The sequence below is a fragment of the Desmodus rotundus genome, chromosome 4 (assembly GCF_022682495.2).
Source record: "Desmodus rotundus isolate HL8 chromosome 4, HLdesRot8A.1, whole genome shotgun sequence".
Lineage (NCBI taxonomy): Eukaryota > Metazoa > Chordata > Mammalia > Chiroptera > Phyllostomidae > Desmodus > Desmodus rotundus.
The window spans coordinates 66231263-66257173 of record NC_071390.1 but is presented as its reverse complement, the minus strand read 5'-3'; the positions used below and the strand labels follow the sequence as shown (position 1 = coordinate 66257173).

The 25911-nt window shown below is 45.4% G+C and overlaps 1 protein-coding gene across 1 annotated transcript in view; it reads left to right on the top strand.

The window, feature by feature from the left end:
- Window positions 1–25911, top strand: part of FRMPD2 (FERM and PDZ domain containing 2) — a 78231-nt gene that overhangs the window by 8021 nt on the left and 44299 nt on the right. The window contains 11 exon segments of the mRNA XM_053923453.1: window positions 2566–2691; window positions 4250–4407; window positions 8440–8505; window positions 10436–10627; window positions 12340–12472; window positions 13178–13287; window positions 14216–14302; window positions 16107–16178; window positions 18301–18481; window positions 21706–21868; window positions 22501–22639. Of these exon segments, the coding sequence (XP_053779428.1) occupies window positions 2566–2691; window positions 4250–4407; window positions 8440–8505; window positions 10436–10627; window positions 12340–12472; window positions 13178–13287; window positions 14216–14302; window positions 16107–16178; window positions 18301–18481; window positions 21706–21868; window positions 22501–22639 (1427 nt within the window).

Below are 25911 nucleotides of genomic sequence, written 5' to 3'. Positions count from 1 at the left end.
TGGTTCCCTGTACATTTTCCTTTATTTCACTTAGCATAGCCTTCATTTTTTCATCTAATTTGCAACCAAATTCAACCAATTCTGTGACCATCCTGATTACCAGTGTTTTGAACTGTGCATCTGATAGGTTGGCTATCTCTTTGTAGCTTAGTTATATTTTTTCTGGAGCTTTGATCTGTTCTTTGGAGCTTTTGATCTGGAGTTATATTTGATCTGGAGCTTTGATCATTTGGGCCATTTTTTTTTTTTTGTCTTGGCGCACCTGTTACATAAAGGGGCGGAGCCTTAGGTGTTCACCAGGGTGGGGTGACGCTGGTCGCTGCTCTGTGATGCTGTATGTGGGGGAGGGGCCGAGAGGGAGCAATGGCGCTTGCTCCACTCTCTGCTGGATTTCAGTCACTCCCTCCACTGCCCACAATCAAACTAAGCCCCTCTAGTGCTGATTCCCGAGTGGGTGGGCTTGTGCACGCTCTAGGCCCCTGTGGGTCTCTCCAACTAGCTCTCCTGTGAGGCTGGGGGTTTCTCGTGCTGCCGCCTCAACCCCCAAGGGGTTTTCAATCAGTGGTTTGAGGCTTTATTTCCCCGTGCTGGAGCCCTGGGTTGTGTGGTCTGTTTTGCTCCCCCTTTGTTCTTCCTGGTTTATCTGCATGGGAATGTGGGACTGCCCAGTCTGCAAGCCTCCGCCTCAAAGGATCCGCCAGCTGCTCCTTGCCAGCGAGCTGCAGCCTTGCCTGCCCTGCTCCACAATCCACCACCTTGCTGGGTCCCCCAGTCACCGCCTGTCTCCACCCAGCTGCGTGTCTCTGCCCCACCTACTGGTCTGGATGAATGTGTCTTCTTTAACTTCTTGGTTGTCGGACTTCCATACAGTTTGATTTTCTGTCAGTTCTGATTGTTTTTTGTTTTTAAATTGTTGTTGTCTTTTGGTTGTGCCAGGAGGCACAGTGTGTCTACTTATGCCTCCATCTTGGCCATTTGTGCAGATGAAATGGTAGTCTTAATTAGCCACACCAACCTAGCAAGACTTTTAATACATTCTTTTCTAGTCATAGAGTGATTAAAATAAAAACATTTGATATTTTTTAAAGTTTTTGTTGTAGATTCAGAGATTTCCTATTTGAGAATCATAATCTTGTCCCTTTGTTTTTTCATTAAAAAGTAGCCTTTTGGTGTGGTTATAGAGTTAGAAAAACAGGAAATTAGAAAAAACACATGAAAACATGTAGAAATATGTAGAAAAATTTAAAAACATATAGGAAAATGTTAAAAAATATATAGAAAGTTAGAAAAAAGCAAAATGGGAATACCCAGTCCATACATTTCAGGCAAAGTTTAAAAAAAAAATAAGAAGAGAAGAGAAAAGAAAAGAAAAAAAAAAAGAAAAAAAGAGAGGATCTGGACTTCAGCTGCTACTCCATCATTTTTTTTTTTAACCAGGTTTCCTTGGATTGCTTTCCTATCTGTAAAAGTGTTCAACAGTCTCTTCTTCACAGATTTACTGTGATAAGTAACATGCTACTTACACTGAAAGCTTCCTGTCCATTTCCTGCAGTACTGCCCTTCTGGACCCCAGAGAAAGATAGAAGAGAAAGGCTCTTTTTCCTGGGAATTTTTCTGTTTTCCTAAGGCTACAGGAGGTTGGTCTTAGAGGCTTATGTATGGAACTAAGCAGCTGGTGAGTGGAGAGCTTGGATTAGCATACTAGATGGAAGGATGGGGGGGGTGCCATAATGAGCTTCCCACTCCTCTCCCAGCACACCATACCCATCACCCATGAGCTCTGGCTAAACAAAGATCAGTGATGTAAAAGATTAGGAAAAGCCTGCCTGGCCTCTTCCTGCTACCACTGTGCCTGGGGCTCTCCTTGCTGGAGATTAGGGGTTGGCAGTTTGTTAGGGGCACAGGCATTTAAATGTCAGCTTTGGTTTGAAGGAGCATTTCTAAGAAAAGAGGGAGGAGAAGAAGAGGAGGGACCAGACTTCTCACCCTCTCCTCCAGCAAAGCATTCTGTTGCTTTCCTGTGAGTCTGTGCCTTTTCAAATCACAGTCCTTGCTGTTCCTTTTAGTAATTTTCCCTCTTAGGCAGGTGTTGTTCACCATTAGAGACAGGTCTGTTTCTGGAATCAGATCCAAATTTGCATGTGGCAGCTAGAGAGGAAAAGATGTGAATCATGTATTAGAGGCAAAAAAAAAAGTTGTTAACTCACTTTCCCAGATGGAGAGGGGAGCAGGCAAGGGACAACAGCTGGGCACAGGTTGCTCTCTGCAACAGTGCACATCCAGCTCCAAGGGAGGCACCACTCTCATGGTTCCTTTGTTTATTCATTTATTTATTCCCTTAGCCCTTTTTTTGGAATTTATTTTTTTACTCATTCTCTGGGAGCCAGCTTGCCAGCCTAGCCAGCCCAGCCAGCCCTCTAATGAACATCTGTTTAGCTTCTCCTGTGCACCCATGATTCTCTATGCTTTAGAGGGGCTGGACCAGGACTTGGCCAGAGTGGCAAGTGCTGGTCCAGCTGTATTTCTAGAAAGTGCGGGGGCTCTACCACAGGTGTGTCTTTGCAGGCATGAGCCCGGCCTCTGTGACTCTGGCCAGTGCCCTGCAGGCCAGGGGTGAAGCTCTGTCAGAGGAGGAAATGTGTTCTCTCTTGTCCCTGGCTGTTGAGTGGCTCCTGGAAGACCTCTGTGATGGTAAGAGAGTTTATTTGGGACATTTGAGTCAGAGTGTGGTGTGGTGTGGTGAATGTGAAGCTTCCCAAACAAATACATTTCTGGGTGCTGCTTCTAGATCAGCCCAAGGTATTATAATGAGTAGGTAATTGGCATCCACTATGGAGCTACAGTGGGAGGGCAAGCCTGTCTTGGACTCATGGCCTGCAGCAGAGTTGAAAGAAAGGCATTGTTTCTGCCTGGTATTGCAGTTTCCTGGGCATGGTGGCTAAGGAGAAAGCGCCTGCAGCTCTATGGCCTCTTCCAGCACTTGGGCAGTCTGAACATAACCAGAGACAGAGGGCCAGGGCCACCTCCACACTATCCCCTGCAAGATGCTGTGCCAGTTTGTGTCCCATTAGGGATAGAAATCACACAATTCTGTGGTCTAAACAGGGAAGGTTAATATAAAGAATCATTAAATTCCAATAGAAGAGTGACTGTAACTGTCTTACACAGGAAACTCTACATGGACCCCTAGGGCTGAGGGCAGTCCCAGTGGCAGACAAACTTTGGAGGGGATCCCCCTCCCCAGGTTGGGATCCAGATCTGCCCCTATAGCCCATGATGACAGTGAAGTTTGCTGCTGTCTCTGGCCATAGTTGGCCTTTGGTCACTGGACAGCAGGGCACAGGCAATAGCCAACAGACCATCTGAGTGGTGGCAGGTGCCAGTGAGCCACAGCTCTGGAGCTGTTGCAGGTGGGAGGCCTGGAGCCTGCAGCATCAATGTAGACAGAGTGACCACTCAGCAAGACTGAGCCGACAGGGGGCCAATGGACTGGGCATCCTGGGTGGATGTTGGTGTAAAGCATCACCAGGTGTCCTTGCCCACATGCTGACCCCCATGAGATGGCAGTGTCTCTCCAGATACTGAGAAAGCTGTGCACAGTGCTCTCTGTAAAGGTGAGATGCTTAAGGGACTGAGCATGTACTGAAAGATGGATTTATAGCTGAGCCATTAAATTGACAACTTGAACAAACACTGGGCTCCCACACTGAGATGTAAACTCAGAAGTCACACATTTGGGGGCAGTCGGGCTGCAATGGACACTCCCACAGGTGAGATCACACGTGTGCAGTCTGGGTGAAGTGTGCCAACAAAGAAAAGATGAAGGGAGGCTGTGCACCTGCATCTTTAGCCCCATATCTCCCTGATGATGCATCTTCACTCCCTCTTCCCTACCCTGGAGGTTCTGATGGCCAGAAAACCAGTTGCCAGGGTCTCTGGCCTCACTCTAGAGAACTTGAACTTGTGCCAATTTCCAGGTGGACCCAACTTTCTTTACCTTTTGCCTTGAGACTCTTGGCACTGAAGAATTTGGATTCAGGTATTGGCCCCAGCTGTTGCCACCTTTTGTAACATGTGCTCCTGTGCATGCACACATTATGGTTGAATGTGTTTCATTTCATATTTGTCCTGGGTCAGCTCATAGTCTGTCCCAGAGGGGGTACTTCAAGGTGTCTACTGGGCACAGTCCCACAGATGGCCAGCCAGACAGTGGTTCTCTCTCTACACCCTATCACTGCCTTGGTTTTAGGCTCCTCGAACTATGTGGTCTGCCCCTGGTCAACCTTGCTTTCTGTGTTTGGAAGTCTTTCCTTCCAAGGCCATATATCTCATATAGAAGCTGCTGCTTTCAAGGCCCCCAAACTTCTACAGAGACAGAGAAACAACAAACAGCCTGATGCATCTCAGGTAAGGCATGTGGTGTCTGTGTGTTCTGCCTGGGCCTGTCCTCTGGGAAAGGCCTGGTCATAGGTCATCGCAGCTCCTAGCTCCCAGCTTGGACCTGTGGAATTCTGAAGCAGAATGTATTTAAAGAATGTTATTCCCAGGTTTTCTTGCCATCAATTTATTAGCTCTCAGAAGGGAATAATTCAACATCTCTGTGCCCCAATTTCTACACCTGTAAAGTGGGGTTCATATGACCTAATCCATTAGTTTATTGTGAATATTCAAGAAGTGTTGGAAAAGCTGTGGGTAAATGGTCTGGCATGTTGGTAGCATTGGCAGCATGTAGCAAAAACCTTAAAAAGGACCCAACAAGTCTTTGACTAGGAATTATCCTGGAGCACAAGTAAAAATTGATTCAGCTACAACAATGTTTATTTTACATTATTGACATTAGTGATAAACTAGAGACCTGTTAATGTCTAGTGAGAGTGGATATGAAACAAGACAGCATTAAAATATACAAACTAATTTAATTACCTTAAAATAAATTAAATATATGTATATGCAATGCATTCTAATTGTACACACACATACATACACACACATCTAAAAATATATACACTGAGCTGTCTACAGTGATTATTTCTGGGCAGTTTCAGTGGTGATTTTTGTTTTGCCATGGATACACTTCTGAATAGCAAAAAGTTCTAGTGGACCCTACTTTCAATTTTAAAAGGAAGAAAATCTAAGGAGAGGATGATGGAAGGCAGGCACCAACACTGAGCAGGGCATAGTGGGTGTTTAATCGATGAGTTCTATTTCTTTGTCCTTGTCCTTATCCTTCTGTGGGAAAAGTGCAGATCTGGAAAGTCTGCTCTTCTCAGGTGCATTCTGGAACTGAGGCTGCTTTTCCTTTGGGTTCAGCAAATAGAGTCTTGATGGCTTCCAGGGTTAGTTTGTCTGGGCCCATGTGCCTCCAAGTCAGATCACAACAGTGAAAACACCAGAGTCCCATTTGCAGTGGCCCTGACTCTGTCACCCCACTGGCAGTTGCCCTAGCACTACATGTCCCGGAACCCTTTCCTATACTGCCAGGATCCCATGGGTGAATGCCTGGATCCCATTGTTTAACACAGACTTGGGTGCCTCTCAGGTTCCCTCTATTTAGGTCCCTTGGGTGGTGCTTCACCCACACCATGTTACCTCCTATGCTCTGGACACAGCTGAGACACCATATCCTAAGCCATGTATCTGACTCTTTGATGCCTACTAAAAGGGCCTGCTGATTAAAGGGGAGCTAGGTTCTATGGTGTGAACTTTAACCATTAGGAAATAAAAGGTGGGAAGAAACTGAGAAAGTAAATTCTCCCTTCTTTCTTTCTTCCTGGACTGTTTTGAGATGGGCACATCTTGCAAACCTTCCAGAGAAGTCCTGAGTGTTAGATGCTTGGCATGATTACCCCACATATAACATTTGCCTTTGTCTTCCTTTACCTTTTCTTCTTCCCTTCACTGCCCTGGGCTTACAGCTTCTGAATGAAATGTCAGAATTTAATCCTTGTCTCAGGCTCTGCTTTCCACAGGACCTGAGCTAAGACAGATCTTGAGTGCTCTTGGGACCCTTTCCTGTCTATCCCAGCACTCACTGGTGAGGACCAGACATGACCTCCCTGACTATAGCTTGGCTCCCACTGAGTGACTTATGAAGGTCTAGTCACTCCCTGCTCAGAGCATCTCTCAGCTGAGCTGAGCTGGAGAAACCCATCCTCCTCCCTCCTGCACATGCTCTTTCATGAAGAGGAGTGAGTGCTCCAAGACTTCCATTGCTAAAAGAATAGACCAAGCTAAGACCTGGGGAAGTATATTGCCAAAAGTCCAGGTCAGGAAGATAAGGTGTGTTTGAACTGGGATAGGGTCAGTGAGAGGAGGGACAGGATCCTGAATGAATCAGATAGCATTTTTTTTGTTGGTGGCTTAACTCTCTGGGCTTATGAAACATGGCATGTGAGAATGTAGCTTAAGGGGAAGAGGCGACCAGCTTCAAAATCCCTGTTCTCTCTCTTACAGCATTTCTACCACTCAGCTCTGTTAATTGCTGTTCTCTTTCATTTATCACAGGCTCCTGTCATCATCCAACTTGGCTTGGGTCCTGTCTGGGGTAGAGTGGGCATTTAGGAAAGTGGTCTCAGGAGGTGCTGTGCCCAGACTCCTCTCCCAGTCCTGGGCTCTGTTCTGAGGTTAGGAGGCTGTACCCTGACTCATTTTCTCAGGTCAACATTCAGTTCTAACCAGCATACTGAAACATTCCCCTCCCTGCTTGAATTGTTAGTCCTAGGTGTGCAGGTAGAAGGTGTGGGCGGATCTCTCACTATTAAGTCACACATATCTCTATCACTCAATCCTATGCTCATGGCAGACATCACCAATTAATTATGGTGATCTTTCACACAGATCCAGGAGTTGCCTTCAAAATCCTTCTCACCACCCTTCTTCAGGTAGAGTCTACCAATGGGCTGGATTTGGGATTGGTGATGAAATCTGTTGTCATTGTGGCACTAGGCCTTGCCTAGGACATTTTACAATAGAACCCATGGAATCTAGGTAAGTTATCAGGTATGGATGCTCAGATGCAGCTCTGGCATCAGCTCTCAGGATATTTTTCTGGAAATGAGTATAGCTTGTGAACTTCCTGGCAGATGTCTAGTCACATTCAAAAGAGGGATTGTTGACTGGTTTAAGGGTACAATTTTAAACAAAGTACAGAGTTAATTGGCACATGGCACTGGATACATGCCCTTGACCTAGAGATGTAAGAACCAAAAGCAAACCCATTTGTATTAAATTCAGTGGACTGCTCAAGTAACCATGTATTTTTTTTACATACCAAGTTTTGTTTATTTAATGTCTCCCTTCCAAAGTCCCAAAAGTCATGTCCTTAAAAGTGAGATCTTAAGGAGAATATGCCTTGTCAGTTATAATAGAAGCCCAGTAATAATAATAATAACAATAAAATATTTATTGAGGACTTAGTATGATCCAGAAGCAACATAGCTGAGTAGCTCAGGGCAGAAACTCTGGTGACTGGTTCATGTTTAGGCTTTAGGTCTTACCTGGGCACATTCCATAACTGGTCTTTGCTTTAGTTTCCTTCTATGTAAAAGGGGACAATTAAAATATTTATCTCATAGGATTGTGTTGCAAACTACATAAGTTAATATAAGGAAAAGATTTAGAGCAAGGCTTGGTATAAGTGTTTTCTGCCCAATAATAACAATAATAATTATTATTACCATCTCCATGTACTCTTTACTCAATCCTCAGGAATATTCAGGCATAGTAGTCATTTTAAAGATGAAGAAACTGAGGCTCAGAGGAGTCAGATAACACTCTTCCATTTTACCATATTGCTTTCTGACAACAAGTGATGCTTTTAAATCATAGTGTGTCATGTACAGATGGCTTTGGCTACAAGAAACATAAAGCCTAAAATACAGTGGCTGGAACCACAGATACAGTTGTTATTATTTACTTAACAAGAAGTCTGGGGATTGGTCAGCAGCTCAAGAAATGCTATCAAGAATCCAGGCTGTGTGTTTCTATTCTATTCTCTTTAGCTTCTGTTTTTTTGTTGTTTTTATACTTTTTGCCTTATGGTCACAAGATAGCAGTTCAGATTCCATGTTTGACATCAGTCTTCAAAGCAGGAATAAGGAGGAAAGAGTGGGACCAGTCACATGTGTTCTCATTTTCAGTAAGGTAAAAGTTTCTCAGAAGATCCCTGACAGACTTCCCTTAGTCTTTTGCCAAAATTGGGTATCATGGTCACTGTGGCTTTTAGCTACTCTGGATGGGCAGATCTAGAGCATTCCTGTCAATATGGTTCTGTTGAGCATGGTCCTATAGAGCAGGAGGCAGCAAAATTTTAAGAGAGTGGCAGATGGTTGTTGGGTTAGCCAGCCAGTAATGCCTGCCACATATGGAAATAGAATTGTGTTTTGGACCATAAATAGCAGAGGTGACTAAATCTAATCATGTGCTTTTCCTCTTGGACAGATGCACATCTATTCTTTAGGAATGACCCTCTACTGGTCAGCAGGGTTTCATGTTCCACCAAATCAGGTCTGTAACAAGATACTCAAGTCTTTGGATTTACTTAGCATTCTTTTTCTGGAGCAGGGACTATGTCTACTGAGCTGCGTGCCACCACTCTTTCCCTCTAGGTTCTAGGAAGGTATTGCCAACCAGTTATAGAACTGCTCTTGCTGAGTCCAGAGACAACCTCTGAGTCTTACTCATGGCAATCTAGGCAACCATAATTTAGAGCTGACAAGCAAGATAAGGCTTATTTACCACCTCTGATCAGAGAAAGTAGCAAGCTATAGGATTTGGTGGCTCCTAAAAAGACACAGATTTATAAAACAGGCTTTAAAGCAGTTCTTCCTGAAGTGAGATGCTTCCCTGAAAAAGGGTTCTCTGCTGAATTGATTTAAGAAAATGCTGCCTACGATGTCTTTCTCTGAAAGATTTTTCAGAGTAGTTTATTAAAGACTCTGAGAAAGATTAAAGCATAGAAAGTTTTAACTTTATCATAGAATTTCACAAAAATTTTGACTACAGAATTTGTGTGTGTTTGTGTATGTAAGTTTTCATCTGACAATATAAGAAACCAGTGTAACAAGAGCAAATGCTGGAGAACGCTGCCCAGTCTTTCATCCTTCCTTCCCCCCTTCCTTCCCCCTTCCTTCCTTCCTTCCCCCCTTCTTTCCCTCCTTCCCTCCTTCCTTCCTTCCTTCCTTCCTTCCTTCCTTCCTTCCTTCCTTCCTTCCTTCCTTCCTTCCTTCCTTCCTTCCTTCCAACTTCTATCTTATCCTTGCCTTCTCTAGTTCAACATTCCAATGTTTCCTGGTGCTGTTTCTAAAACAGGCACCTGCTCATGTCCCTCCTCATGTAAAATCTTTTGTAGCTCCCCACTCACTACCCATGGGATTACGTTCAACTTCCCAGCAGGACACACCTGGAACATAGAATTGGGTTTCCACCTGTGGCTTTGTTTCTTCTCTGGTACTCTGCCATAATCAGGGCTAGTTTCATAGCCATATGGCCTGCATAATAGCACAGCACCCTGCACTTACAAGGGCCTCATGCTTGATTTAATGCTCTGTTGTCACTGTGTTGAAATTTTGAATAACTTTGAATAAGAGGCCCTGATCATTATTGCCCTGGGCCCTGCCCATAGCCCCATTCCTTTCAGAAGCATGACGACCTTTGCACACACTTCTTCCTCCACCTGCAGCTCACTTTCCACTTTTCTGGTTAACTCCAGCATCACAAGAAATGGTAGTGCAGCCTTTATCTGGAGAATGACTAGAAGTATGAATGAGCATGAGAAAAAAGCCTGATTTTGAGTCTGAGTGGAGGCCTTCCCCATATAAATAGTGGCCATGTAAACATATGAGGGAAATGCTTAATACAATAAAATATTGATTTTTCCTTTTGTTTGGTGTATACATGCGACATAAAGTTCAGCCAAAACTTATTGACCTTGTGCTGACTGCTGAAGATTCCAAAATGAAAAAGCCACTGTCCTTTTATGTTCCTGAAACTCACATTCTAGTAGAAAGGCCCAATGAGACCCACCTAAATAATCTGAGAAAAATCACAGGCTGCCTAGGTGAATGTAAATTAAAGGCTGGTTGAGCCCTGTTTTGATCTGGACACTTGGCATAGGTGGAGATCCATTTGGTCAAGCACTTATTTTTCATAAGTATCCCAAGCACATGTGTGGGCTCTCTGTGCACTGAAGGGCATTGCTGTTTAAAGAGCAGAAAGCCTCACACAGCTGGTGCAGTGACAATTGCTCTGCATTTGGTGGCCTCGGTGATTATCTTGTACCATCCCTGAACTCTCCAGAAGGACCAGGCCTCTGTCGAGGGGTTGTGAGAACATGTGTTTTTGTTGCCTCCACTGCACACCTGAAGGAACTGGCTGCAGGGCAGCAGCTCTCCAGCCAGATCATGGCTCATGGCTCATGCAGTGCCTTGCTCCCCAGCACATGCAGCTCCAGGAGCCCTTGCACTCTCTCCTGCTGACCATGTGTGAAGAGCAGCCTGGCAGGCAGCTGCCACTGCAGTTGGTTCTGGAAGCCTGCTGGGTTCATCAGGAAGAAGGGGCTGTACACCCAGCCTCTGCCAGTGTCCACATCAGACAACTGGTTGGCTTGGTTCTGGGCACCATACCCAAGGTCAGTGTAGATCTCCGCTTTCCATGCCAGGAGCCATTAGCCACGTGTGGTAGTTGAAATTTAAATGAGCTAAAATATAGTTAATTAAAGTGAAATAAAATTAAAAATTCAGTTCCTCAGTTTCACCTGCCACATTCCAGTGCTCAGTAGACACATGGAGCTGGTGGTGGTCATTCTGAACAGGGTAGATCTAGAGCATTCCTGCCAACATGGTTCTGTTGGGCAGTGCTGGCAAATATCTTGGAGCAAGCCAAACTCCTCATGTGGCTAAGACCCTGGGGATCTTGGCAAGAGCCTTTTTACATAAAAGTAATCATATTTATAAACCATGAGTCAGTTTGCCTATCAAAGTTAAACTCTAGGCCTCTTGTACAAGAAGTCTTCCCTTACCATGCCTACACAGTTCCCCCGCCCAAGCTCCCCTCTGTTATTTTGTACCTGCAGGGGGTCTCCTTGTTGTGCTTGTTACATTGTGCCAGTTGCTTTCCTGTACCCTCCCCAATACCTAGGAATGCATCTGGCACATACTAGGTATTTGATTTGGGCTGGGTTTTCTTGATGCAAAACCAGAGACAGGGATATTTATGAAAATTACTTATTGGAAAAGTGCTCCTGGGAGTGATGGAAAGAGGGCAGGAGGGGGGACAAGCCAAACAAGGAAGTCCTCTCAGGTGGAGACAGCCTCAGGGTGATTGTACCTGCATTGGGTCTCCTCAAGGCCAGGGCAGAGCTGGTACTAGGGTGAGGCAAATGAGGTGCCCAAAGTACAAATGCAAAGAGGTTAGCGTCTTAGAGGAACCAGAGGAGGCTGGGCAGCCCTGAACTCATTCCAGAGACAGGCTGGAGAACTGAGACCGTAATTAATGGAGGGGTCATGTGGATGGAGAGGAGAGGACAGTTGTGGACAGGGGGACACTCTGGGAGGGAAGGGGAGAAAAGGCATACAACTGTAATTGAATAACAATAAAAAAAAAGTCAATCAGAAAATGGTTCTCTCATTCTGTTTTCCTTACTGGATCCCTGTTTTCTTGGCATATGGACATGTTGCCCCTATTGGTTGAGCCAGAGGGTTTGATAGGGAAGGAGGTCTATTTGTTTCAAACACATTAGAGCCTGCCCTCCTTCGGTGTCTCATTGTCCCCTGATGGACACTGAATTGACCTAGAGCATTTTCATCAGGGAACCATAGGGTAGATTTTGGTCACTATTTGGACATTCATTGGGGCTGAACTGTGTGAGATACAATGAGGCATAAAGCACACAGTGAGGTTGGGAGAGACAAATAAGCAAGCAAATGTGATGTAATGGAGTGTAATAGAGGGAGCTGTGAGTATAGTGATGAGGGAAGGTGCTGAAAGGACATTTACATCTGCCTGAGGGCAGAGGTGGAGAGGATTAGAAGTAGAGCGGGCATAGCTCTGGGTCTCAGAGGCACAGAGGACCTCAGCAAGGAGGCCCCTGGCAGTAGAGGGAGAGTGTGGGCAAAAGCACAGATGTGCATAAGTACACGGGTATTGGGGTGGAATTACCTTTAGGGTGTGTATGGGTGATGGGTACACAGCATGTCTGGGTGCTAGGGCATGCATTGTTAGGCTCTCACTGTGTGGGACAGACACTGCCACACTGACTCAAACTGACAGCTTAGTCTGTATGCATCTATATAATGCTCCCTCAACCTTGGGATACCAATGTGTGATGTACTCGACATTTAGGTGGAAAGGAAAGTTGTGGAAGAAAGCTCCTCTGCACAGCAGGACAAGAGCTACCTGCTCAGGAGTAGGCTGCACCAGATGAGCTGTGAGAGTCCAGCAGCATGGACCCTGGAGGGCCTGCATCCCTGTAGAGGTGGGTCGGTGCCTGGGTGGGCCACTGGAGCCCATGTGCTGCCATATGTGGGCCAGATGTCTATGCTGTGGTGACAGAGAATACCCATGCAGACTCAACTCTTCCAGGAAGCTCCTGAAGAGAAGGGGCTGAGCTTAGGAGTCCTCTGCATTGTGGAGAAAGCTTCATTTGGAGGTACAATTTAACAGATATTTATATCAAGTGTAAACTTACAGTTATCAGGATCTAGTGGTTCCAGTTGGTAAAACAATTTAAAACAAACAACATAAAAGAAAAATTTCTTTAATTATTTCTAAGTGGAGGGAAAGGAAAGTAATTTGTAAAATATTGTTTTTGTTGTTGCTGTAGGTGTGTTAAAAGAATGAACTTTAGAGTGATCTTTAAATCTGTTCTCTACTTTTCAACTGTGTCTGAGATTTAAAAAAACAAAATACAATCATTTTCGTTTGTTGTCCCTAAAATAAGGTACTCTTTCCTGTTAGGCTTTATCTTTCCCTTAGAACCTCCTCCAACCCTCTGTCATTTTAATTTCCATTTTCCACATGAGGAAACAGACTCAGAGAGGTTAAATAATTTTGCCAAGGTCACACAGGTAGTAAGTCAGGATGCTAATATCCACACTCCAGTCTGTCTGATTCAAGAAAGGAGGGCAGGTGACCCAGCTCTTTGTCTCTGCTCACGCCCTCCACTATGCTATTGGGTTAGTTTCAGAGAGAAGCACAGAGATCCAGAGTTCTCTGCAGCCCAGTCCAAGCACCTCAACACATAGGTTGCACCTCACTTCAACCTCTCTGTCAACAGGTAAGCAGCAAGGTGTACAGGGCTTTGAACTTGGTATGGGAAATAGGATGGGGGGGGTGTAACCTACTTCTTTACTGATTACTGATGAGAAGTCTCTTGCTTTTCTAGAAGAAAATGACCCAATTCCACTGGCAGGTGAAAAAGCCACATTTAAGTAGATACCAAGCCAAGGTGATGAGGGGCCTGATGGCAGGCGTGCTGTCAGGGCATCTGTTTCCTCTGGGAACCAAGAGCAGGCTCAGTTATGGAACAGCAACGTGCTTTCATGTCCTTGTGATTATCTATTGCCACATGAGGCGCCATAACAGCCACGAATCACAGTGGCTGTAAACAATGATTGATTTAGCTCTTGATTCTGTGAGTTGGGAGTTTAGGCTGTGCTCACCTGGGAGGTTCTTTTGGACTCTGCTGGAAGCCATTGTGCACCTGTGATCAGCTACTTCTGGGGGCTTGGCTGGCTGTTGTCTTGGAGGTCCTAGCTCTTTAGAAGGCTAGCCCATGATTGTCAGAGAGAGAAAGAGAAAGGAAGGGAAAGGGAGGGAAGGGAAGGGAGAGAAAGGGAAGGGGCACAGAATTTTCAGAACTAGCCTCCCACCATTTTCACCTCATGGTATTGGCCAAAGTGAGTCACAGACCATCCTGGATTCAAGTGGTGGGGAATAGACTCCACCTCATGATGGGAGGATGAACAAAGTCACACTGCAGCCTTAACTTCTCTAGGCCTCAGCTTCCTCATTTGCAAGTGGATATAGTGCCTCCTGTATAGGTGTAGGGTGAAGATGAAGTGGTGCACACATCCTGCCCCACTGAACACCTGCACATGGTGGTCTTTTACTAGCTGGAAGGCATTTCCACTATTAATTGTTCCTCCTATTCTCTGACTGCTGGATGACCAGTGCTCTTCCAGCTAAAGCTTCCCAGGACCTTCAGGAGGGCCAGTAGCCCAGCTACGGATCCACTCTCTCTGTGGCAGCACATAGCTTATGGCCAGAAACTCCTCAAAAGCATTTCCTGCAAAGAAAGGGAAAGGTAAGCAACAGAAGGTGAAAGAATGGATACCCCCAAAGAGGTTTGAATGGAGAGTGGTGGATGGCTGACATAGCAGCTGAAAATGGGCAGGGTCCTCTTGGGATACCAGTCTTCCTGGGCTGAGATTTCTAGAATTGAACTAAAAAACCCTGAAACCTTCAAGTCAGGGCGTTAGGTGTTCACTGAGTGGCCTTGCTGTAGTAGACGGTGTATAGGATAGAAAGTTGAAGGTGCCAGGTCTCACCCTTCAGGAAGTTGACAGCTGTGGTGGGGAGGTGGCAGAATGAGGTAGGTGATAAGAGAGCTGACAAGGCCCAATGTACTTGGAAGGGGCCTTCTAAAGTGAGGGGAAATGCAGGGGCAAAGATGTGGGTGGGATGGACAGGGAGGAGAGTCTCTGTTCTGGTTGGTACATAGGGTGACAGGGTTAAAGCGGCAGCTGACAGGGATGGATGACAGAGACTCCTGCAGTGTGCTCATGCCTGTGGGGAACCCTGACTCCTCACAGGCAGGCTGCTGTCTGCTGAAGGGCCTGTGCTGAATGGTCAGATTGTGGTAGTCCCAGGGTGCACCTTCTACCAGAAACAGCCCTCAGAACCATTTCCAGTGCTCAGAAAAAAGCAGCCCTTCCTCAAGGGTGACATTGCCATGGGGTAAAGAACTGTTTTAATAACCACTCATGTGGTTAGCATTCCCTGGAGTAGTGACAGGTCCCTTGTGCAAGGGCTGTTTCCTGAGGAGACTGCTTCCACCAGGCCTACTGTTAAGTGTTTGACCCTTTGGGAATGTTAGGCTCAGATGCCCCCAGAAGGCCTTTGTCTGCCTGTCACAAAGAGAGACTTGTTTCAAGCTTCTCAACAAATTAGAGAGGAGCTGAGCCTGCAGTAACCTTAGGACATCCTCCTTCTGCATAGCCCTGGGCTGCCACACTCCTAGCCCAGACCCTGTGCCCTCCAAGGCCACTCTCAGGTCCTCATGATCTTGGGGGAACAGAAAGAAGTTCACCTTATTTGGCTTTTCTTTCTTATCATTCATTAAAGACACTTCTGTTGGGTACTCTCTCAGGACATGCACCACCCTGGCTGGACCTTTGGCCTCTTGAGACAGGTGTCCTGCTGGGTACCCTCGGGGGCACATTAGATAGCCCACCCAATTCTCTCAGTCACTGATGTTGGATATGGGAGAGTTTACTAACCTCTTAGAGCCTCAATTTCCTGCAAAATAAGTTGAGACTATGTACCTCACAGCATAATGGCGGGGTCTAAATAATGCTGGGTGTTAAGGTATTTCCTAGGTCGTAAATGTGATACAGACATAAAGCATTGTGATATGGGAATAGCTGCCCCCACATGCTATTGATTCAACATCCACAGCTAGAAAAAAGTTTTATCTAATCTAAATTAAAGGTATCTTTGTTTTCAAAAGTTCTTATTGCATATAGCATACATTTGTATTACATATGGTATTTTTATAATTTTGATACACATGATGTTTATGTAAGCATGCATGAATTATGAAACTTATAATAAAACAGACACCCAGCTTAAGAGCTAGAACATCTCCACAATCATTCTACCTTCCTATAAGGCTGCTGCTTCGAACTGCCCTGCCTAGCTAGGGACTCAGGCCAGTTTAGCCTCATGGCACTGAAACCTGTTTCCTGCTGGCTCTGGGAAAGGGAGTGTTAGTAGGGTGTCGGGGGAGGTGTGCCCACAGAGTAAGCCTAGTCCCAAAGCTGGGGGTTCCAGCCCCATGGCACATGACTTCTCTTCTCTACCTCGAGTGACCCTGGGTGTTTCCCCAGTTCTCCAGGCCGGAGTTCACCCTGCTGGCTGGAGAAGCCCTGGTGACTTTGCATCTGCCTGGATCAATTGTGGTAACTGCTGGGTTGGACTGCGCGGGGGTGGAGGGTGCTGAGGGAACTGACTAACTGGGCAGGCCCAGAGGCTGACTAACCTGACTGAGGTTTCAGCCTGGGAGGGTCCCCCGGGTGCTCATTCTGTCCTCCAGATGCCTGCCAGAGCTCTACCAAGTCACACTCCTGCTTCATGTCCTTCAGCACTTCCTTTTCTCCCTTAAGAGAAACCTTCTGTAACTTTGGCTAAGTTCTGTTTGTCCTTTCAGCCGTAGCTCAGCCTTCATCTCCTCATTCAGTCAGAAATATTGTTTAAGCATCTAGAAAGTACCAGGCACTATTCCAGACCCCAAATCTATGATGTGGACCAAATAGAGTCCTCTTTGGAGCTTATATTCTATCGTTTATACATTTGTCTATTTTCTGGGGCAGAAAATTTTATCTTCCCTCTCTTGGCTCTGAGCCCCTAGCCCAGGCAGACTATGGACTCCCAGAGGGGTTGCAACCTCTGTGTGGAGAGGCACTGGTACCTGGACTGGGGGTGATGAGAGGCCTGTCCCTGCTGGGTCACCCACAGAAAGAGCTCTGGTGCTGCCAGCTCCAAGTGGAGATAGCGGCTGCTGTGCCCTGCTCTTAGATGTCTTAGAGTGTGTGTGCATGACTGGGAACCTTCTTGAACCAGTCCCTGCAAAGGAGGAGAGTGATAATAGAATATGAGTTGGTGGCCACCCTGGGTGTTGGGTGGCAGAGGTTGCAGGGTAGGGAGGGGAATGGAGAGGCCAGGTGCGGTTTGAGGCACCAGGGAGCAGATGACTTATCAGCCAGAACCCATTGCCAGGGGTGGGGAGGCAGGACCAGTGTGAGCCGAAGCTCCATGTGCAGGCTCTATTGTTCCCTTGAAGCACACTTAGAAAACACACATTCAGAGATATAAATGTTAAGATTTCAAGAGGGCAACTACAGAGCAACTAAACCCAAACAGGGCCCTTAGAGCATAAGGGATGAGCACCCCTGCACCTCTCTCTCTGTCTCTCTCTCTCTCTCTCCCTCTCTCTCTCTTTCTTTACCCCCTACATGGCCCCTGAACCCACATGTTAAACAACTGCTCAGGTGATTCAGGTGTGCAGCAAGGGCAGGAGCCATGGTGGCTCAGACTGTGCCATGTGATTAGGTCTGCCCAGGATCTTGCAGAAATCTCTTCCCACAAGGTCCTCAGATCTGCACTGGCCCCTGCAGTATCCAGAGGATTAGGGTGTGGCAGGGTCTCAATGGCACTAAAACTGCATGTCTTTGTTTATCCATGGCTGTCCTCTAAGGAGAATTTCCCTTAGAGGGGAGGCCTGGGCCATGGCCCACGATGGGATTTGGAGCAGAGAAGGGAGTGAGTGACTTACTCTCCAGACTATAGCCAAGAGTCCTGAGCCTGACCTGGAAGGCTCCTAGGAACTTTCCATGTGGGAACAGAGAGGGAAGAGCCCTCTATGCAGCGGGCGGTGTGTGCAGAGACACAGGCTGACCGGGTCGGGGCAGTGGAATGTGGGTGTTCAGAGGCCATGGAGGTCAGGGTGAGGTTGTGGTGATGGATGAATCTGGAATTAATCTGAGTGGGTGGAGAGGCAGAAGGCTGACTGCTACTCATTTTTGGATGGGGCTCTGTTGACCCATTTCTCAATGTGAAGTAATCCCCTTGCTCCAGCCCTCTCTTCATTCGATCTGTGCCAACTCAAATTTACTCTGTGTGCTCTGGGGAAACTGGGAGGCAGTATAAGGTTGAGTGACACCACCAGGGGTGTATGATTTATTGATAAAAGCCCTGGGCAGTCCTTTTGGAAGCAGAGTCCGAGAGGCAGCTGGGCTTTCAGCAAGGTAGAGGCACCAGTGTGACCTGCCTCCTCAGCCTTCCTGGCTCCTGCAGAGCCCAGCAGAGAGTATGATCTGCCTGTTACTAACTATGCCACCATGAGTAAGTCCCTTACCATCACTGAGTCTCATTTCACATCTGCTAAATAGTATCATAAACATTCTTAAGATTCATGTCAGTTAAATGAGAATGCGTATAAAGTGTTTAGCAAAGCAGCTAGCCCATGGTGAAGACTCCATGTCTCAAAGTTACTGTTACAATTGGTACTGTTATTATTTTCAGACCAAAAAAGGGAAATCCTGTTTGACTCTCAGGGTCCTCTGTGTGGTACTGCTGAGTGGGCAGTGTCTAGAGGTGAAATGTGACATCACGTCCACAGTGGGGGCCATCTACAATGCTGTCATATCCTTTGCCAACTTTGGGGAGCTCACCTACTTTGGCTTGGCTTACATGAAAGGTAAGTGTCTCCTGCATAGCCCACACCTGGCCTGGTGCCTCAGGTAACCCAGTTGTCTAGGTATCTGAGCACTATTCCTTCTAAAATAACTGCTTGAGCTGGGGCATATCACCCTGCACACTTAGACATTATTTAGCATGGTGAAGGCTTCAAGTGTTCATGTGCAAAGTGTCAAGTAAGTGCAGAGGATTGTAATGAAATCTTGTGCATTTCTGTGATTTGCTGGGTCTTGTTGGCTGATCTCAATGTACTGATAAGCAAATGTTAAAAATGTTAAAATGTTAAACACATTTCCATCTAGGTGGGAATATAAAATGGTACAGCTACTGTGGAAAATAGTATGGTGGTTCCTCAAAAAATTACAAATAGATTTTCCATATGACCCGGCAATTTTACTTTTTCATACATACCCAAATAATTAGAAACAAATTTCTCAGAGATTTTTGTACACTCATGTTTGTAGCAGCATTATTCACAGTAGTTAAAATGTGGAAGCAACCCAGTGTCCATCAATGGATGAATGGATAAGCAAAATAAGATATGTATAAACAATAGAATATTTTGAGCCTTAAAAAGGAAGATAATTCTGTCATATGCTATAACATGGATGAAACTTGAGGACATTTTACTAAGTAAACTAGTTGCAAAAAGATAAATACTGTATGATCCCACTTATGTAAGTGAGGTACCTAGAGTAGTCAAATTCACAGAAACAAAGTAAAATGGTAGTTGCCAGGGGCAGGGGGAGGTGGGATGGGGATTTATTGTTTAATGGGCACAGAGCTGCAGTTTTGCAAGATGAAAGGGCTTGGAGATGAATGGTGGTGATGGGTGTTCAACAATGAGAATGTACTTAATACCACTGAACTGTACACTTAACTATGGTTAAGATGGTAAATTTTATGTTCTATGTATTTTATCACAATAAAAAATTTTAAATATTATCTAATCATTCAGTACTAATGGGAAATCAGCACCCTAACCTTAAATTCAGAATGCGTTCTGAAGATCCAAAAAGGGTTTCTATGCCCTCTTTTCATCTTTGCCCCTCCATGAAGGGACTCTTTATTTCAATCAATCTCAAATGTCCTTTTGCTGTAGTTGAAGCATTTTAGCCAGTGTGTGGAGTAATGGGAAGGGAGCCAAGCTGGGAACACGTGGGCCTTCAGGTTAAATCCTGGCTCTTCCAGCCTACCTTACTAGGTGTCATAATCTCAGTGTTCTTCTCTTCTTCCTCCTCCAGTGGGAGAAGCCCATAAGCTTATTGTGGGATCATCCTGTGTGCCTCAGGGTTTTAGGAGGGTGACCTTATCTCCCCATAGTTCACAGCAGAACTGTGAAAAATCTCCCAAGTTAAAAGCATTACATGTTTTGATGTGATCAGTTGATGTTTGCTCAATCTTTAGAAAAATGTGAGTAGAAGAAACTTTAGGAAACATTGTATTTGTATTGATCTGTAACATGCAGTCTAAATAAAACCAGTGAGCTTGCTCTGGGAGTACAACCTAGGGCTTACCCACTACTGCCTCCTCCTGGTCAGGTGCTGGCCCTAGGAACCCTCCCATTCAACATCAGCTGTTTAGCTGGGGCCTCCTTCGTAAATCACTCAAAAGTGGCCAGTCTGGGATTTGGCTATAAACCCACTAGGGAGGGTTTGCCAGCCAAATTGAAGCAGGAACCTACCATTCCCTGGGGAGGAGAGACCCTGAGGGAATGGTGAGGTGGTTTGGGGACTCAGATTCAGTTGCAAGGAAGAAACCACAAAGGTAAGTTTAGAGGAAGTTTCTTGAGGTTTTTAAAATGGCATTTCCATATTTATTTACTGAGATCTGGTACTTTTGCATTATCAAGAGCCTCTTGTGCCCCCTCCCCAATGTGGGTAGTAAGTGTGGTGAAAGTTAGTTGACATACTCTTTAGGAAGCCAATTATCAGGATTATTATGTTCACTCTTGTCTTTTTAAAAAAAATCTGTGTACCCCTAAAATGTTCTAATTTTGCTTAGAACTTAATTTTGCTTTTATATTTTTAATTATTTCCATTAAGTTAAACCATTAATAAGACATTTTGCTAACTTGGAATTAATATATATGTCAAAATAAGACATTGGGCACTGTGTAGTGACTGTTACTTGAACTTTTCTGGACATCTCCTTCCCTCTCCCCATCATGCATATATATGCCTTTGTAAGGAAAGGCTGGTTATCTGCTTAAGATCTTTGCCTTACAAAACTTGGAAAGACTCCTGTGGCCAGGCAACCTGCTATAAGAGCATCTCTGTGCTGAGAGGACAGAGCACAGAGAAGGCTGTGGGGCAGAGTGGGCCTGAGGCAGATCTGCAGGAGGCCTGGGAGAGTGTCCAGGGTACCCAGGCAGAGTGGGGAGGGGATCTACTTGCCTCAAAGAGACCAGTAGTAGAGGCAGGGCCATCAGTGGCTGGGGCTGATTCAACCTTCTTCCCAGAGGTGCTAAGTACAAACAACAGGAGTTGAAGTAAGTCCTGAGCTTGGATTGGTAGAGTTTTCAAACTGAAAACATTCAGGTCAAAAGGCAAATGTAACTCCATTTATGCCTTGTCTTGGTCAGCTTGGGCTGCTAAAACAAAATGCTACATACTGGGTGGCTTAAACAACAGACATTTACCTCTCACAGTTCTGGAGCCTGGGAAGTCCAAGATCAGGGTTTGATCATGGCCAGGTTTAGGGATCTCTCTCTGGCTTAGACAGTCACCTTCTCACTGTGTCTTCACATAGCAGAGAGAACTCTGGTTTCTTCCTCTTTTTATTACATTATCCCACAATCATGGTCTACCTTTATCACCTTACCTAAATCTAATCACCTTCCAAAGGCCCAAACTCCAAATACCATCTCATGGAAGGCTAGGGCTTCAATATATGAATTTTGGGGGGACACAGACATTCAGTCCATAACACACCCATGGCTGGGGACACTTGGGGACCATCCAGTTGATGATGAGGGCCTGGCATATGGCAGGGATAGGATAAATGCTCATTCCTTTGTTTTTCATTTTATCTCCATAAGATGGTAGCTGGAAAGCAGATAGTAGTGATATCTTCTGTAAGATGAATGATCACATTTTCTCTTTTGCTGCCAAGTGTCTCCTCCTTGACTCTTTCCTCTTTGTCTCCTACGGCAGCCCCTCACAGACCCAGCAAATCCCCAGTGGTAGCAGGTGTGCAAAGAACTTGCTTCCTTCTCTCTCCTGCAATGAGACAGCTCTTGTCCCACTTTCGAGTTCTTTTTCCTGGACAATGAAACCAGTTTGTGCAAAATAGCCCTTAAAGGCTGGAGTAAGCAACCACAGAAGACCTCCTGGAATGCCTTCATACTCTTCCTGAGGATCACGTTCTTTGTCAGTCACTATGGGCTGCTCCAGTGAGTTCTACAGACTTGTTGCATTGTTCATTAAGGGATAGGCACATCCAGGCTGACGTTAGAGGTAATAGTTAGAGGCAAGTGCTTGGTGAACTTTAACTTGTATATAAATAACAATTATTGTGGTCAATCTTCTATTGACTAGATTCCAATCTGACATAAAACGGGAGAAAATCAGTGTTTAGGAGCAAGCTCTGGTCAAAATGAGAACTTGCCCTTTTGTTTCAAATATATTCCACTCCAAGTCAAAATTGTCTCTCCCCTGACCTACATGCCCCTCCCCCAGTGGCCCAGTCATGAGGGTTGGAGGACAGGATCATGGCTTTGGAGTTCAGTCACTGTTTCTTTGTTCCTTAGCTCACTAGAAAAACCACCCAACTGAATGTCAGGTTTTTTCACTTGAACCACAGCAACAAACATATCCATGGGTGTAATGTGAACTACATGGCACAGAGTAGCCTTCAACTAGAGGCAGGAGATGGGTGTGGATAAAGGAGACCACACTTGTCTTACTGGCATTGCCCTCTGGGTAGTATTGGTGTATATCCTGTCTTCTCTCCTTTCCCTGTGTTCCAGACTGAGAAAACCCTCTCAGCATTCCAGTGGACTTTATTCCTTCTTTTCTTTCTCAGGCAGAGCTGGACAAGACATCAATTTTACCTGCAGTTTTGGAAAGACATCCTGGAGGAGAAGCTGTACTACAATGATGAGATACTGCTGCAGCTGGGAGTCCTGGCCCTACAGGCTGTGTTTGGCAGTTACCCTGAGGAGGTAGAGGAGGAAAGCTGGGGCTCTTGTTGGGGTCAGCACAGAAGCAGCTATGGGACAAAGGGAAACTGTTGAAAATGTGGAGACTCAGAAGTATTGTTAGCATCTACCACTTAGATAGGGGTAACCATCTGTTCATCCATCCATCCATCCATTCATCCAATCAAGTGATCTTTGCTAGGCTCTGATGGATACAAAGATGAACAAGTCAAGTTTATACATTACAATGTAGTTCTAGTCTAAGATTCCTCTTAAAGATAGTAGTTTACTAATTTATTTGGTTCTCATCATCATCATCATCACCATCAGTTAACAGCCCACCTTTATTAAGAGATCACTATGTACCTGCCATTGAGCTAGACATTTTCTACACTGTTAACTCATTTAACCATCAAAACAGCAGTGCAAGGTTGATACTCACATTTTCTAGAAGAGCAATTTGAGACTCATGTGGAAGGAAAATGGCAAAGTCTAAATTTGAGCCCAGGTGTATCTGATTCCAAGGCCAGTGCTGTTTCTGCCAGATCCACTGCCTCTCAAATAGCAGCTCTAATCTTGTTGGCCAAGCCCTTGTCCCCGCAGCACAATTATATGTAAGTTTCTTTGATTTAATTTGTCTCTGATTGTCCTATGTTACAGTCCTCAAGACTTAGTAGGGGCTACTGGTTATTTAATTTGCAAATACGTCAATTTAGGGAGGGATAATGCTAATATATTTTTAACTTAATTAGGATTTAAAACACAGATGCCAGGCAGGAAGTAAGGAACAATCAGGTGAGCTATGACAGAGAGCACTGCAGCTTTCTCTTGGGTTCATGAAGGCCCCCCACCCGTGTTCAAGATGAAGGGGTAGGGGGAGACTGTTTAGGCCTCAACAAAGATCTAAACAGTGTGACATGGCATCCAAATGTGGAGTCTGTCTCTGGCCACATCAGTAGGAGCAGAGAGGGAAGAGCCATGGAGATAAAGGTCTCACCGATGTCTTCCCAGGTGACTTCTCAGCCAGTGCACTGGTCTTAATCTTGGAAGGAATCACCACTGCCATCTGATAAAAACCAAGTTCCTCTGGGAGCACTTAACTTGGAGAAGAGATGCTCTAAAAAGGACATGAGAGCTGTGTGATAGAGGGGTTCCTTGCTTGAAAGAAAAAATGAGCTCTAACCCATATGTCCTTGGGCCTTTGAGTGCTTTCCCCATAGGGTCTGCATGTCCATCCTGATCTCACCCATCCTCCAAGATCAACCCAGCAGTTTTCCTGGCCTCCCCACCTGTGGGAGGAAATTTTCCCTATATTCTCTGGACCCTTGTGTACATTTCCCCCACACCCCTTGTCCAGGACAGGTGGTCACTCAGTCTTCTCTTGATAGCAAATGAGAGAAAAGCTCACTTGACTTGAATAGAACATGTAATTTATTGGCTTGCAAAACTGAAGTACCTAGGCCTCCCTGCCCCTTGGACAAGCCTCCTGTCCTATCACTACTTACCTTGTAACTCCCTCCTGTCTTCTTTGTCCCCAGGTCTCCTCGGTTTCCTGGTCCTTGCCTAGGGCTTGTGGGGTGCACAGACCCAGATGGCATCAGCAGGACTTGGGTGTCCTGCATCTCTAGGCTATGTGCTCTCCTCAATCAGGCTTGCTTTCAGTGGCTCTAGATTCCATCCTCCAGGTTGCAGCCCAGCACCAAAGGGAGAGGCCCTCCCCCAGTAATGCAATGGAAATCCTGTTGTTCTGTCTCATTGGTTCTGACAGGGTCATGTACCCACCCTAAGCTAATCACTGTGCAGGGAGATGCTGTGCTCTGATTGGTTGCACTTAAGTGATGCTGCCACCCTAGGAGCTAGGGGTAGAACTAACACTAAGCAAAATGCTTCCACTGACAGGGAGGAGGGTGGTTTCCATTTCCAGAAAGGAGGGGCACAGTTGTACATGACCAAAAATATATGTCCACCACCAGTGAGCACTCATGGTGAGGAATGCTACATCCTTGGTGAACAAAGGAGATGCATTTCACTGAAGTTCTGAGTCTGCTGGAGACATCTGGGTATGGCCTTGTGTTATGCATTGAATTATATTCCCCACAGTTTATATGTTGAAGCCCTAACTCCCAGTACCCCAGAATGTGACTGTCATTGGAAGGGTCTTTAAAGTGGTTATTAAAGTGAGGCTGTCTTGGTGGGTTCTAATCCAGTCTTACTGGAGTCCTTATAAGAAGAGGGGATTAGGACACACAGAGGGACACCAGGGAGGCAGGTGACCAGAGGAAAGACTATGAGAGGACACAGCAAGAAGGCGGCTGCCTGCAAGCCAAGGTAAGGCCTCAGAGAAACCAATTCTGTTGAGAATTTGGTCTTGAATTTCTGGCCTCTAGAACTGTGAGAGAATTAGTTTATGTTGTTTAAACCACTTAGTCTGTTCTATTTGTCATGGCAGCCCCAGAAAACTAATATACCTTGAGTCTGCAGCCATCACCAAGTGTGGCTACCTTCACAACATTCTCTGTTCTTAGTTCTCACGTAGTATGGGTTGGAGAGGGCAAGACTGTGACCTCAGTCACAGCTTGTCTTTTCTGTCCCAGTAACTGGGTTTAAGGTCAAGGACAAGTTCAAAAATTAAAATGGTTATTTGAGAACAGTGGCTTTCAAATGTTCTGTGCTATGACCCACTATAGAAAAAAATGATAGATGTTATAACCCAACACACACATGTACGTATCACAGAACTGAGGCAAAAATTTAGGATATAAGATGCACCCTTTCTATATGTCTTGACATTGGAATTTCCTATTGTATTCTAGTTAATTTAACATTTTCTGGTGTGAATCACTAAATTGATTTCATAACTGCCATTTGAAAAAACACTTTCAGACTATATTAATATCATCTTGCTTTCCTCCCAGTACATCTTCAGAAGAGGCTGCTATGTCTGGAGTCTTCAAAGTTCCTCTTTATCCCCTCACATAGCTGTTTTTGTCATTATAACATTTCTCACCACCTGGCATAGATATTCCTTTGTCAGCCTTAATGCTGTTCTCTCACTTAGAATGAAGCCAGTCTGAGGGTGAAAGTTCTGTCTGTTTTGTTCTGCCATTTCCCCAGCACCAAAGCAATGCCTGAAACATAGGGAGTTTTCTCAAGAGCTATTGATGTAAAGAGTGAATGAATGAACAAAGTATAGGCTCCTGGACTGGATGGCACTGTAAATAACAGTCAGCCATCAGGAAAGTTATCATCTTGCTTATCAGGTGATAACTGTAGCTCAATTCCCAACACCTCCCTCC